Below are 15,823 nucleotides of genomic sequence, written 5' to 3'. Positions count from 1 at the left end.
TTAAAGGGCCCTAGGGGGAGGCTCCTGCTGCACCAGCAGAGCTTAAGGTGCTCTGGCTGGCATGGAAAAATACAGAGCCTTAAAGAGGTAGTGTGCTTCCCATTCATTTTAATGGGACTTCTGAAAATGGCAGTCCTATAGAAATGAATGAAGGGTGGCTGTGGATGCATAGTGCGCTCTTCTGCACTTTGTGGGCTTAATTCTAAGGATAGGTGCAGGTCCTACCCTAGCGATATGCCCCCAATGTCCAAGATGAGACTAATCCTTTAAGGGAGGTGTCCGGGCTACAGATACTGATGACCTATCCTCAATATCAGATTGTTGGGGTCTGACACTGCGCACCCCCACTGATAAGTGGTTTGGGAAATGATACAGTGTATAGAGTCGGAGGCAGACAGTGCCATCCACGGTGCAGTGGCCGTGCCCGGTACTGCAGCTCAGTTCAAGTGAGGTCTTATAATAAAAGAATAATGACTCGTTGGCCCCTGAAGTCACAATCTCTTTATTTCTATACATGTGAAGTTACAGGACTGAGCTCTTCAGGATTGTCAGGATGGATCCCAGTGCCAGGATGATGGCGGCATAGCTGGACTTGATGCTGGTGCTGCCGCTGTAGTTACACAGGTCGGTGGAGCAGCAGGTGGCAGTGGCGGTGACACCAGCTATGGTAGCGGTAAGAGGAGTGCAGGAGTCTGCACACCTCTTAATGATGGAGGTGGCCGAGACCCCACCTGCAGTGGAGAAAACAGAAATGTGATAATCTGACCGGCACTAGTCATGTGACCCTACAGTGCTGTTATTAAAAGAGGTGGGGCTGTGACTACTTGTCATTACCAAGATTGCATGATGTGATTAAATATGTGCAATCAATGGAGTTAGAAGCCCGATCGTAGCTGAATGAGGGCCACTTAGGGGCCCCATAGTGACAAAACTGAATTTCTGAACTCACCAGCTGAGGCGGATGCCACTGTTGTCAGACAGGACGTTGCGTTACTTGGGCAGGTTGTCTCCGTCAGGCAATTAAAGTTGCTAGATTCTAACTCACAGGTGTAACATCGTAGACTGTAAACTGCGGGAAATAGGAGAGAGGATACAGATTACATACAAACGAGTATCTAAGTGCTGAGCTGTGTATCTAATCCTATCCTGTGTGATACTGTCTGCTGAGCTGCTGTATCTAATCCTATCCTGTGTGATACAGTCTGCTGAGCTGTGTATCTAATCCTATAATGTGTGATACTGTCTGCTGAGCTGTGTATCTAATCCTATCCTGTGTGATACTGTCTGCTGAGCTGTGTATCTAATCCTATCCTGTGTGATACTGTCTGCTGAGCTGTGTATCTAATCCTGTCCTGTGTGATACTATCTGCTGAGCTGTGTATCTAATCCTGTCCTGTGTGATACTGTCTGCTGAGCTGTGTATCTAATCCTATCCTGTGTGATACTGTCTGCTGAGCTGTGTATCTAATCCTATTATGTGTGATACTGTCTGCTGAGCTGTGTATCTAATCCTATCATGTGTGATACTGTCTGCTGAGCTGTGTATCTAATCCTATAATGTGTGATACTGTCTGCTAAGCTGTGTATCTAATCCCATCATGTGTGATACTGTCTGCTGAGCTGTGTATCTAATCCTATTGTGTGTGATACTGTCTGCTGAGCTGTGTATCTAATCCTATCCTGTGTGATACTGTCTGCTGAGCCGTGTATCTAATCCTATTCTGTGTGATACTGTCTGCTGAGCTGTGTATCTAATCCCATCATGTGTGATACTGTCTGCTGAGCTGTGTATCTAATCCTATCCTGTGTGATACTGTCTGCTGAGCTCTGTATCTAATCCTATCCTGTGTGATACTGTCTGCTGAGCTGTGTATCTAATCCTATCCTGTGTGATACTGTCTGCTGAGCTGTGTATCTAATCCTATCATGTGTGATACTGTCTGCTGAGCTGTGTATCTAATCCTCTCCTGTGTGATACTGTCTGCTGAGCTGTGTATCTAATCCTATCCTGTGTGATACTGTCTGCCGAGCTGTGTATCTAATCCTATTCTGTGTGATACTGTCTGCTGAGCTGTGTATCTAATCCCATCCTGTGTGATACTGTCTGCTGAGCCGTGTATCTAATCCCATCATGTGTGATACTTTCTGATGAGCTCTGTATCTAATCCTATCCTGTGTGATACTGTCTGCTGAGCCGTGTATCTAATCCTATCCTGTGCGATACTGTCTGCTGAGCTGTGTATCTAATCCTATCCTGTGTGATACTGTCTGCTGAGCTGTGTATCTAATCCTATCCTGTGTGATACTGTCTGCTGAGCTGTATCTAATCCTATCCTGTGTGATACTGTCTGCTGAGCTGTGTATCTAATCCCATCCTGTGTGATACTGTCTGCTGAGCCGTGTATCTAATCCCATCATGTGTGATACTGTCTGATGAGCTCTGTATCTAATCCTATCCTGTGTGATACTGTCTGCTGAGCTGTGTATCTAACCCTATCCTGTGTGATACTGTCTGCTGAGCTGTGTATCTAATCCTATCCTGTGTGATACTATCTGCTGAGCTGTGTATCTAATCCTATCATGTGTGATACTGTCTGCTGAGCTGTGTATCTAATCTCATCCTGTCTGATACTGTCTGCTGAGATGTGTATCTAATCCTATCATGTGTGATACTGTCTGCTGAGCAGTGTATCTAATCCTATCCTGTGTGATACTGTCTGCTGAGCTGTGTATCTAATCCTATCCTGTGTGATACTATCTGCTGAGCTGTGTATCTAATCCTATCCTGTGTGATACTGTCTGCTGAGCTGTGTATCTAATCCTATCCTGTGTGATACTGCCTGCTGAGCAGTGTATCTAATCCTATCCTGTGTGATACTGTCTGCTGAGCTGTGTATCTAATCCTATCCTGTGTGATACTGCCTGCTGAGCTGTGTATCTAATCCTATCCTGTGTGATACTGCCTGCTGAGCTGTGTATCTAATCCTATCCTGTGTGATACTGTCTGCTGAGCTGTGTATCTAATCCTATCCTGTGTGATACTGTCTGCTGAGCTGTGTATCTAATCTCATCCTGTGTGATACTGTCTGCTAGTGATGAGCGGCATAGGCATTATTCAAATGCACGATATTTCACAAATTGTTTGCTGAATATTTGCCATTGCAAAAATTGCCAATGCAATATGCGCGTATTGCGCATGGAATTGTATTACCTATAACAATCACACAAAGGCTGTATGCCAAAAGCCGGGTATGTACAAGCCAACAACCTATCCATGAGAGAGGTACAGTCAGCACACCTTACAATGGCAGCCTTGTGCACTATGAGATATACAAGACCAGTCTCTATGCACACAGATTTAAGAGCCAGTGAGCCTGCTTGACTTTAGTTGGATGGCTTGGGGGACCTGTGCACCTAGATCACTATCATTACAAAAATTGTAAACTTTTTTTGTGGATGCCATCTAACTTCTCTCACTGTTTAGGAGGGCTTCATAAAAAATGTCAGTTTTTTAATTGTCCTAACATTTATATTCAATAACCTTTTTATATATTGTTTTGTCATATAAACTCATTTACATAAACATGGGCATATGGGAAAGACATGCAAATGAGCAGAATCTTCCTTGTTTTTCAGCTGAAACACTATTTGCATGTCTTTCCCATATGCCCATGTTTATGCAAATAAGTTTACATGACAAACAGTATAGAAAGGTTATTGAATATAAATGTTAGGACGTTCAGAAAACTGAAAATGATAATGATCTAGGTGCGCGGGTCCCCCAAACCATCCAACAAATATCAAGCAACTTTGAGGCTTACTGGTTCTAAGTCAGATCAGTCTCGGGTTCCTTCATCTCGATCTTCTGATTACGATCAAGGCATGCCCGGACGTGGTCGGAGGGTACAAGGTTTGAGGTGATCTGGTTTCGTTTCTTAAGGGAGATGATTTTTTTTTTTCTGTGGCTTTGGCTGACAGGTCCTAAAGATGTCTGGAATCCCGCACACCATTCGTTTGGAAGTGGACCCGAAGGATACAACAAAGAATACTTTGGAATTTATTGTGATCGAGCTCGTGGAAAAGAAGGCTGGAACTGGGAGACATCTAATTTATAGTGTATACAAACTGAAAAGAATGGCGTGGTATTAAACAAGCAGGAGGTGCTCAAACCCACATGCAGTCGTGCATATACATAGGGGAGCAAATCCTGCAAATCCTAATGACGATCCCCAGCAAAAATGCATACGGTGGAGGATGCCTGCAGTGAACCACAAGTACCACAGTAGACATCCTACACAAGATAGCAATTATGTGGATGTGATAATCAATATAGCAATATAACAAAATAATAGCAAAGACGGGTGCACTCTGCGGTCTTACTAAACCCTCAAACTGATTTTAAAATTGAGAGATTAGCCAACATGTCCTACAATGTAGGACATATCTGAGCCCGAGCACGCGCCAAGATTTCTCAAGTAGCTCGGGGACCTAACACTCAGCTACCTGTGCCATATGGGCAATACCAGGAGCCAGTGGGCAAATTACAGGAGCATGAGGCCGACTCAGAAACAACTCACCAGTTACCTCCAGCAACGAGCAGAATCTTCCTTGTTTTTCAGCTGAAACACTATTTGCAGCTGAAACACTATTTGCTCTTACATTCTGTAAGCAGATCTTGAAACTCATATTTTTATTTTTTTATTTTGTTAACAGAAAAAAAAAAACATTTTAAATTCATCCATATTTTCCAGGTGGCTTATGCTCAAAGTCATACAGTTTTGCCACCTCCACCAGAGTCCATGGTCTCCTCTTGCCGGTGGTCTGGGAGTCTGTGTGGTCTGGGAGTGTGTTAAATAAAAATGATGGTGTTGGTTTCTTAGTTAAAGGGAGAGATGTATCTTTAGTAAGTTACATGGTAATAGAAGAAGGGAGGTGTATATTAGCAATTTTTTAATATAAAAATTTTGTGTGATTAATGTTTACGCACCTATAAATAAGAATGAACGGAAACTTTTGTTTGAGAAGGTGAGATTATTTATCCCTGGGAGAAGCCAGAAATTCTTGTGGGAGATTTTAATTGTGATTTAGATAAGTGTCATATTGATGAGTCTCGAAAAGGGTAAATAGACTTACTTTCAGATTTTCTACCTAAGTTGAAGACCTATCATGTGGTTAGTGGCAGATTTCATAGCAGTTTAGACTATTGTTTTGTATCACAAAATGTTTGTCCTTTAAGTTCTAAACAGAAAGAAGTTGTTTTTTCGAATCATGAATGTGTGATATGTGTGATGTTGGATATAGAATCAAGAGGAGGGTATGGACGTGGGTTGTGGAAATTAAATGTGAGTTTGTTGGAAAATGAGAAAAAAGAATGAGTTTAGTGATATGTCTAAGTGGTGGGATTGGGTGAAAATGAAAACAAGGTCTTTTTTTAAGAATTTAGGTTATAAAATAGCGACGGCAAAAAGAGAGCAGTATGTGAGATTGAATGCTAGGTTAAGGTATTTGTATAAATGAAGAGAGGGGGGTGTATAGGGTATAAGTGGCTACACCTGTCTGGAATACAATGGTGTGGTGCTCACTCCGCGCGACTCACCCGGATGCCGCAAATGTGAATAATATTATGGAGTAAGGTCAGTTTACCGGGGGTCTGGTATTTGTACAATATGGGTAAATACAGTATAGGTGTGAATAAATACCAATGTATGACAGTATACTTAAAATAGATATTTATTATGATAAAATATAAAAATATAATTTAGGATATATAAAAAATAGGGAATGGATGTAGAACAATAAGGATAAAAATTTAAATACAATTATGAGTAATGAACAAAAATATAAAGATATATGTAAGAGTGGTTGTTAACCTTGTACATTATATTTACCACTCTTGAATAGATCTTTATATTTTTGTTCATTACTCATAATTTCATTTCACGATATTAAGTAACATTTGGTGTAGTGTTTGCAACGATGTAATCGCATCAGTTACATAGAGAAACACATTGTAGCCTTACCCGTTATGTTGAAAACATTGCCGTGTTTGCGCGGTTCCGTTGCGCAGGAGGTAGGTGAAAAAAGCATCTCTATACTCACCGAGTCCACTCGTGGCGTCCCACGAGGGCGGGAGATGAGTGGTTTGAAAAAAAGGTGCGGAAATTCCGTTCCAGTCTGTATGGAGATAGTAGGGTAATTCTATCTCGGTCGGATCCTTGGCTTCAGGGGTCGGTGTCCGGTCCTTATTGGAGGATTGGTAGTCCGTGTGCTGCTGCAGGGGGAACCATACGCGTTTCGAAACGTACTGTTTCTTCTTCAGTGGCCTGCAGCATAGCGGGTTTTCCGGGATTATAAAGGACGGATGGGGGTTTTCCCAATTATGGAAAAATAGGCGGCGCGGCTGTGATGTTGTGATCCCATTCGTTGACTTTGACTGAAGTGGTGTTTAGACAATGTTCAAATGACGTGGTTTTGGGGGAGATCTGCGCAGTGGGGGGGGTGATGTCTTACTTAGATAATCACTATGGTGTTTGTGTGATGATGTAGGCCAATGATTCCATCATGCTAGCCAAAGGATCTGTGCGTTCAGGGTGCGATCCTGTGATTGTTAAATGCAAATGGACTTGGATTCTTGTGCGGGGACAGCCTCACATGGTGCATCCTTAGTTTTTGATTAGGTGGGAATTGAGTGCGGTTCCGGTGCGTTTCATTAGAAGGGTGTATGTCTCATTTGTGGACGCTTTTTGTTATAGTATGGTTAGTATTTCATATGTGTGTGTATATGCACACTCGTCTGCATGGAATGAGGATTTAGTTTAGGTCGCGGTTTTGATGCGTTTTATTGGGAAAGACTTCACTAGTTTTTATACGTCTGTGTATATACGTCTATGTGTATGAAGGGAATGGTGCAAAAATCATAAGGAACATTATTATAACAAATGATGTTTATTTCTGATTATAAGTCCATTGTGATTATTGGTTATAGGTTTTAAGTGGGCGGCGTGAGGGGTTAATCCTGTGAACGTTCTACGTGGTGAGAGAATAGGTCTCTTAATGGGGTGATCAGTATAGTTCTCGTATAGTGGTGCGGTTGTGTGGTTAGGTCAATCTAGCCAAGGGGTAAGTGTATTCAAAGTGTGATCATGTGATTATTGGATGTAATTGGATCCGTGTGTCGGGAAAACTTCATAAAAATGTATATAAAACAATCTACATATAAATATATAAAAATTATTATCTATACACCCCTCTTGTTGGTGAGGTGGGAGTTGGGTCAAAGGTGCGGTTCTGGTGCGTTTTTATTAGAGAGTTGGGTATTTCAATTCTGAGTGCTTTTGTTATATACAGATATATCTGCCCTCCTCTATATGTAAGGAGGATTACGTTAGGGTTGCGGTCTTGGTGCGTTTTGTTGTGGTATGAACAATATTTGCGGATATATATGTATTTATATGTGTGTGTATGCAGAAAGACCGAAGTGGTGTAGATGTATATCTAAATTATATATAAAAAATTAAAATGAGAAAAATAGACAAAAAATATAGAAAAGTGTTAGGAGGTCTTTGTAGGTCGTTGTGGTGGGTGTTGTCACTATGGGAGGTCCCTCTTGAGGTCCTCTGGTTTGTATATATTATTTGTGATGGCTGTAGAAAAAGTAAGCGTGGCACTGCATGTGAGCAAAAAACACCCCTTTTTATCGTGTCAGCACCTCGTCAACTTGGGATTAAGCAGGTAAAGCTTGCGTGATATGCGCTGCCAGCGCAAAGTGGTGAGTGCCGTCCTTTTACCTCTACTTGTACATTGTATATATTATTTGATTCAGTTATTTTATTCACTATTTTGTATACAATGTTTTATTATTTTTTTTTGTTGATTGTCCAGGGAGGGGTGGGAGGCATCCTATGGGAAGGCCCGTCGGTTTTGGTCCGCCACCCCAAAACATTGACAATCAAATAATCTACAATCAAAAATCACAATGAATAACCAATTTCAGAATGACACTTACCTTCAAAACCAGCGGGACTTCCCATAGGATGCCTCCCACCCCTCCCTGGACAAACACCCTCGTAGTAAATATATATCCTCGCAATGACTAAGAAAGAACAGGACTCCGTACAACTACATAGAACAACTTTGCAGATATAAAATCTGTGGCGAAACCAACCTCGCCACAGTGTTTTGGAGGGGGCTGTTTGCCAGCCTTCTGCCCTGGGATTATGGTCCCTTAAGTTATTGGGTCTTAAGGCACTTGGGACGGAGCCCTCTGTCCCTGGATTGCATCCTCTGCCTTACTTGCTTGGATGAAGCACATGGTGAGAACAATAGATAGCGGCCATTTTAGCTCACAGACACTGTTCTGACTTTCCCACACGGGGCTATCTTGCCTGTATTTGGTGCACAGAGACATCATTCAGTAGTTTGAAACTACCAAACAGGGAACACGTTTATTAGTGACTATTTTCTGTATAACTTGTATATTTTCAGTGTAACTGGCATAAAACTGTATCTTCCAAACTCCTGAACGGATGTGGGTGAATTTTGGATATGTGGTTCACCCAGATCCCCCAGTTCCAAGGATATATTGGTTATGGGGTTATTGCATGTTTTGGGGTTCCTGTGATATGTTTTATAAAACTGTATTTCTCTGCCTGTGATAATTATATTCGCCATTGTGTTCAATAATCATCACCGGCAGAGGGGAGGATTTTGTGTGGGTGTGTTTCTATTGTCCCATTGTGTGTTTAAATGATGATGTCTGTCCTGTTGTCTCCACATGTGTATTGGCGACTTCCCTTTGTCCTGAGAGATAATTGGATTGCCCTCGGTTGTCTCCGGGACAGAGAGGAGGAAACCATAATGCATTGTGGGGATGTGTTGTATCTGTCCTGTATTTGCAAACAACTGTAATAAAAACCAGGCTGGGTGTGCCAGCACGTCAGACCACTGCTTGACCCTCAACACGGAGCCTTGTCTCGTTATTGGGGGGATTCCCTGTATGCTGTTAGAGACTGATTGCCAGGAGTGTAAGCTGATTGTATGCTTTTCCTGTTCGTCTGCTGGCAGCTATTTGCGAGGTTCCAGTTTGGAGTGCTATTTTGTATCCAGTTCGGGAGTTTGGTGTTCTGCAGTAGCTGTGCCTGTCTCTCAGAAAGGGGCATATCGCCTAAACGGATTTTAACCCCTTGTCTGCTGAAACGGTCCGTTACAAAATCAAATAAAAGAAATAATAAAACAATGTATACAAAATAGTGAATAAAATAACTGAATCAAATAATATATACAAACCAGAGGACCTCAAGAGGGACCTCCCATAGTGACCCACCACAACGACCTACAAACACCTCCTAACACTTTTCTATATTTTATGTCTATTGTTGTAATTTTTATTTTTTATATATAATTTCGATATATTTCACATAATTTCTTTCCCTCTACACCACTTCGGTCTTTCTGCATATACACACATATAAATATATATATATGCAAATATTGTTCATACCACAACAAAACCTTTCCTAACAAAACGCACCAAGACCGCAACCCTAACGTAATCCTCCTTACATATAGTGGAGGGCAGATATATCTGTATATATGCAAAAACTAATGATCCCATAACAAAAGCACTCAGAATTGAAATACCCAACTCTAATAAAAATGCACCAGAACCGCACCTTTGACCCAACTCCCACCTCACCAACAAAAGGGGTGTATAGATAATAATTTTTATATATTTATATGTAGATTGTTTTATATACATTTTTATGAAGTTTTCCCGACACACGGATCCAATTACATCCACATCCAATAATCACATGATCACACTTTGAATACACTTACCCCTTGGCTAGATTGACCTAACCACACAACCGCACCACTATACGAGAACTATACTGATCACCCAATTAAGAGACCTATTCTCTCACCACGTAGAACGTTCACAGGATTAACCCCTCACGCCGCCCACTTAAAACCTATAGCCAATAATCACAATGGACTTATAATCAGAAATACACATCATTTGTTATAATAATGTTCCTTATGATTTTTGCACCATTCCCTTCATACACATAGACGTATATACACAGACGTATAGAAACTAGTGAAGTCTTTCCCAATAAAACGCATCAAAACCGCGACCTAAACTAAATCCTCATTCCATGCAGACGAGTGTGCATATACACACACATATGAAATACTAACCATACTATAACAAAAAGCGTCCACAAATGAAACATACACCCTTCTAATGAAACGCACCGGAACCGCACTCAATTCCCACCCAATCAAAAACTAAGGCTGCACCATGTGAGGCTGTCCCCGCACAAGAATCCAAGTCCATTTGCATTTAACAATCACAGGATCGCACCCTGAACGCACAGATCCTTTGGCTAGCATGATGGAATCATTGGCCTACATCATCACACAAACACCATAGTGATTATCTAAGTAAGACATCACCTCCCCCACTGCGCAGATCTCCCCCAAAACCACCTCATTTGAACATTGTCTAAACAGCACTTCAGTCAAAGTCAACAAATGGGATCACAACATCACAGCCGCGCCGCCTATTTTTCCATAGTTGGGAACGCCCCCATCCGTCCTTTATAATCCCGGAAAACCCGCTATGCTGCAGGCCACTGAAGAAGAAACAGTACGTTTCGAAACGCGTATGGTTCCCCTTGCAGCAGCACACGGACTACCAATCCTCCAATAAGGACCGGACACCGACCCCTGAAGCCAAGGATCCAACCGAGATAGAATTACCCTACTATCTCCATACAGACTGGAACTGAATTTTCGCGCCTTTTTTTCAAACCACTCATCTCCCGCCCTCGTGGGACGCCACGAGCGGACTCGGTGAGTATAGAGATGCTTTTTTCACCCACCTCCTGCGCAACGGAACCGCGCAACCACGGCAATGTTTTCAACATAACGGGTAAGGCCTCTTTCACACTTGCGTTGTCCGGATCCGTTGTGTACTCCACTTGCCGGAATTACGCGCCGGATCCGGAAAAACGCAAGTGAATTGAAAGCATTTGAAGACGGATCCGTCTTCAAAATGCTTTCAGTGTTACTATGGCAGCCAGGACGCTATTAAAGTCCTGGCTGCCACAGTAGGAGCGGGGAGCGGGGGAGCGATCAAGTGATCCATGCGCTTGGGGCGCCCTGACGTCACCCTGGAGCGCCCTGGGAGCCGCACGGGCAGTAAGTAATGCTCCCCCGCTCCCCACTACACTTTACCATGGCTGCCAGGACTTTAGCGTCCCGGCAGCCATGGTAACCATTCAGAAAAAGCTAAACGTCGGATCCGGCAATGCACCGAAACGACGTTTAGCTTAAGGCCGGATCCGGATCAATGCCTTTCAATGGGCATTCATTCCGGATCCGGCCTTGCGGCAAGTCTTCAGGATTTTTGGCCGGAGCAAAAAGCGCTGCATGCTGCGGTATTTTCTCCGGCCAAAAAACGTTCCGTTCCGGAACTGAAGACATCCTGATGCATCCTGAACGGATTTCTCTCCATTCAGAATGCATTACGATAAATATGATCAGGATTCTTCCGGCATAGAGCCCCGACGACCGAACTCTATGCCGGAAGACAAGAACGCAGGTGTGAAAGAGCCCTAAGGCTACAATGTGTTTCTCTATGTAACTGATGCTATTACATCGTTGCAAACACTACACCAAATGTTACTTAATATCATGACTGCACAAAGAAGGATCCGCAGTGTCTAACAGTAAGCTCACAGTGCAAAGAATACGATCCCTGGACTCACACTGCAGCCACATACTTACCCAGAAGCAGGAGGACTATTTGCCAAACATCAGATACAACTTCCAAGCAAATAAACAGGAGGGAATGAAAATACTGATGCACGCACCGACTTCCTACTCAGAGATAGGACTTTTCAGAGACACTTGGATTAACCAATTCTGGATCCAACCTTGAACATTATATTTACCACTCATGAATATATCTTTATACTTTTTGTTCATTACTCATAATTTTATTTTTATTTTTATCCTTATTGTTCTACATCCATTCCCTATTTTTTATATATCCTGAATAATATTTTTATATTTTATCATAATAAATATCTATTTTAAGTATACTGTCATACATTGGTCTTTATTCACACCTATTCTGTATTTACCCATATTGTACAAATACCAGACCCCCGGTAAACTGAGTGCCCTCCACTTTGACCTTACTCCATAAGAGAGTGAGGATATAAGACTTATGCGAAGATGTTTGCAAACAGAATGAAGTAAGTGATTGATAGAGCGATAGCGGAAGGGCAGTGCTGTGCGACACCAGGAAGGAGGATTCATGGGAATCTGTGTCTGCTGAGGGATTGTTTGTGGGACTCTATGGAGAGGAAGAAGAAGGTGTTTTTGTTAAGTTTGGATTTTGACAAAGCATCTGATAGGTTGGCTCATAAGTTTGTGTATAGAATGTTGTTAGGAATGGGATTTCCAGTGTGGAGAGTGAGAAGTATGTATGATGGAGTTTAGTCCAGTGCTGTTGGTTGTAGGTAGAAGGGTGAATGTGCTTTCAGGGCTGAGGCGCGGTGCCCATTGTCACCCATTGTATCCATATCTGCGATTGAACTATTCTTGTGTTTGTTAAGGAAAGATAAGGTGATTCGTGGAGTGCAAATACCAGGAGGTGGTGGGAGCGAATGGAAGGCGAGAGGTTATATGGATGATGTGTGTGATGTGATTCCGGGTGCTCAGTAGGACGGGGGAAATTGTTAGTGTCTATATTTTGTGGAGCGTCTGCTTTTCGTGTGAATTGGAATAAGAGTGAATGTAAAGCTTTTGGAGGAGTGCTGGGGAGGGATGTGGGAGTTAGCGTGATGGAAGGTCCGAGTAAGGTTTTAGGTGAGAAATATGATGAGAAATTCGAAGGGAAGGATAGTTGGGAAGAGGTTAAGGTGAGAGGTAAAAATAAGTAACATTTTTGGCGGATGAGGGATTTGTCCTTTTTTGGTAAAATAATGGTGATTAAAAGTGTTATCTTGCCTGACGAGGAGAAGGATTCATCCATCTCCAAAAAACTAAACAAAGATATTGCCTCGTCAGTCTCTAGGAGGGATAGAAGAAGTAATGACGGTGGAGCCCACTCCATTCACGCTGGCATCCATTGTGGCTATGTTTCATTTTGTTTAGTTAAATTTTGTATATAGTTGTATATACAGTATTGGTAGTGTAGTTCTTGGTATGAATGTGGCTAGGCTTGGTCAGGTTTTGGTTGGATTATGTATTTAGAGAATTTTTATTGTTGTGGAATTATAATTATATGTTATTTTTTACATTTTTATAATAAAAAGAGTTCCTATCCTGTATGATACTGTCTGCTGAGCTGTGTATCTAATCCTATCCTGTGTGATACTGTCTGCTGAGCTGTGTATCTAATGCTATTATGTGTGATACTGTCTGCTGAGCTGTGTATCTAATCCTGTCCTGTGTGATACTGTCTGCTGAGCTGTGTATCTAATCCTATCCTGTGTGATACTGTCTGCTGAGCTGTGTATCTAATCCTATCCTGTGTGATACTGTCTGCTGAGCTGTGTATCTAATGCTATTATGTGTGATACTGTCTGCTGAGCTGTGTATCTAATCCTGTCCTGTGTGATACTGTCTGCTGAGCTGTGTATCTAATCCTATCCTGTGTGATACTGTCTGCTGAGCTGTGTATCTAATCCTATCCTGTGTGATACTGTCTGCTGAGCTGTGTATCTAATCCTCTCCTGTGTGATACTGTCTGCTGAGCTGTGTATCTAATCCTGTCCTGTGTGATACTGTCTGCTGAGCTGTGTATCTAATCCTATCATGTGTGATACTGTCTGCTGAACTGTGTATCTAATCCTATCCTGTGTGATACTGTCTGCTGAGCTGTGTATCTAATCCTATCATGTGTGATACTGTCTGCTGAGCTGTGTATCTAATCCTATCATGTGTGATACTGTCTGCTGAGCTGTGTATCTAATCCTATCCTGTGTGATACTGTCTGCTGAGCTGTGTATCTAATCCTATCCTGTGTGATACTGTCTGCTGAGCTGTGTATCTAATCCTATCATGTGTGATACTGTCTGCTGAGCTGTGTATCTAATCCTGTCCTGTGTGATACTGTCTGCTGAGCTGTGTATCTAATCCCATCATGTGTGATACTGTCTGCTGAACTGTGTATCTAATCTCATCATGTGTGATACTGTCTGCTGAGCTGTGTATCTAATCCCATCATGTGTGATACTGTCTGCTGAGCTGTGTATCTAATCCCATCATGTGTGATACTGTCTGCTGAGCTGTGTATCTAATCCTATCCTGTGTGATACTGTCTGCTGAGCTGTGTATCTAATCCTATCCTGTGTGATACTGTCTGCTGAGCTGTGTATCTAATCCTATCCTGTGTGATACTGTCTGCTGAGCTGTGTATCTAATCCAACCCTGTGTGATACTGTCTGCTGAGCTGTGTATCTAATCCTATCCCGTGTGATACTGTCTGCTGAGCTGTGTATCTAATCCTGTCCTGTGTGATACTGCCTGCTGAGCTGTGTATCTAATCCTCTCCTGTGTGATACTGTCTGCTGAGCTGTGTATCTAATCCTATCCTGTGTGATACTGTCTGCTGAGCTGTGTATCTGAGCCTATCATGTGTGATACTGTCTGCTGAGCTGTGTATCTAATCCTCTCCTGTGTGATACTGTCTGCTGAGCTGTGTATCTAATCCTATCCTGTGTGATACTGTCTGCTGAGCTGTGTATCTAATCCTATCCTGTGTGATACTGCCTGCTGAGCTGTGTATCTAGGCCTATCATGTGTGATACTGTCTGCTGAGCTGTGTATCTAATCCTATCCTGTGTGATACTGTCTGCTGAGCTGTGTATCTAATCCTATCCTGTGTGATACTGTCTGCTGAGCTGTGTATCTAATCCTATCCTGTGTGATACTGTCTGCTGAGCTATGTATCTAATCCTATCCTGTGTGATACTGTCTGCTGAGCTGTGTATCTAATCCTATCCTGTGTGATACTGACTGCTGAGCTGTGTATCTAATCCTGTCCTGTGTGATACTGTCTGCTGAGCCGTGTATCTAATCCTATCCTGTGTGATACTGCCTGCTGAGCTGTGTATCTAATCCTATCCTGTGTGATACTGTCTGCTGAGCTGTGTATCTAATCCTATCCTGTGTGATACTGTCTGCTGAGCTATGTATCTAATCCTATCCTGTGTGATACTGTCTGCTGAGCTGTGTATCTAATCCTATCCTGTGTGATACTGTCTGCTGAGCTGTGTATCTAATCCCATCATGTGTGATACTGTCTGCTGAGCTGTGTATCTAATCCTATCCTGTGTGATACTGTCTGCTGAGCTGTGTATCTAATCCTATCCTGTGTGATACTGTCTGCTGAGCTGTGTATCTAATCCTATCCTGTGTGATACTGTCTGCTGAGCTGTGTATCTTATCCGGTATACAGTCCACACAGCACTACACCCCCCATCATTCTAGCAGTGCACCCATCCTGCAGGGTCTTACCTGTGGCGGCACAGAGGGCGATCACCAGGAGGAGGCTCGTGTACGCTGCCATTGTGAGCGGAGTGATGTCTGACCGGCAGCCTCCTCCTCTATATATACAGGACTTTGTGTATGTAGAAAAAGGTTTCCATGAAAACTCCTTAATTACACCCTTCTTCGAAAGTAAAGCTGTGTATTCTAACAACTTCTGCATGTCCGGACAATACACATCAATCACCCATTATATGACCTGCAACCAACAACACCCGAGTCACTCCTAACCCATGACTACAATATCAAACATATT

The 15,823-nt window shown here is 42.5% G+C and overlaps 1 protein-coding gene across 1 annotated transcript; it reads right to left on the bottom strand.

Moving 5' to 3' along the window:
• Positions 1–522: 522 nt before the first annotated feature.
• Positions 523–15,589, bottom strand: LOC122939278 (lymphocyte antigen 6E-like). The gene is made up of 3 exons (XM_044295350.1): positions 15,538–15,589; positions 950–1,069; positions 523–731 (listed from the first exon to the last, which is right to left on the bottom strand). The coding sequence occupies exons 1-3, from the start codon at positions 15,587–15,589 to the stop codon at positions 523–525; spliced, it is 381 nt and encodes a 126-aa protein (XP_044151285.1).
• Positions 15,590–15,823: the final 234 nt, after the last annotated feature.

This window comes from Bufo gargarizans, chromosome 5, assembly GCF_014858855.1.
Source record: "Bufo gargarizans isolate SCDJY-AF-19 chromosome 5, ASM1485885v1, whole genome shotgun sequence".
NCBI lineage: Eukaryota > Metazoa > Chordata > Amphibia > Anura > Bufonidae > Bufo > Bufo gargarizans.
The sequence above is the reverse complement of the archived record's forward strand: the minus strand, read 5'-3'. Positions and strand labels throughout refer to the sequence as shown.

Coding starts and splice junctions, on each gene's coding strand:
- LOC122939278 (XM_044295350.1), bottom strand. CDS start 15,589: ATGGCAGCGTACACGAGCCTCCTCCTGGTGATCGCCCTCTGTGCCGCC. Junction 1,070..15,537: donor CGCCCTCTGTGCCGCCACAG/GTAAGACCCTGC, acceptor TATTTCCCGCAG/TTTACAGTCTACGATGTTAC. Junction 732..949: donor AGTGGCATCCGCCTCAGCTG/GTGAGTTCAGAA, acceptor TCTCCACTGCAG/GTGGGGTCTCGGCCACCTCC.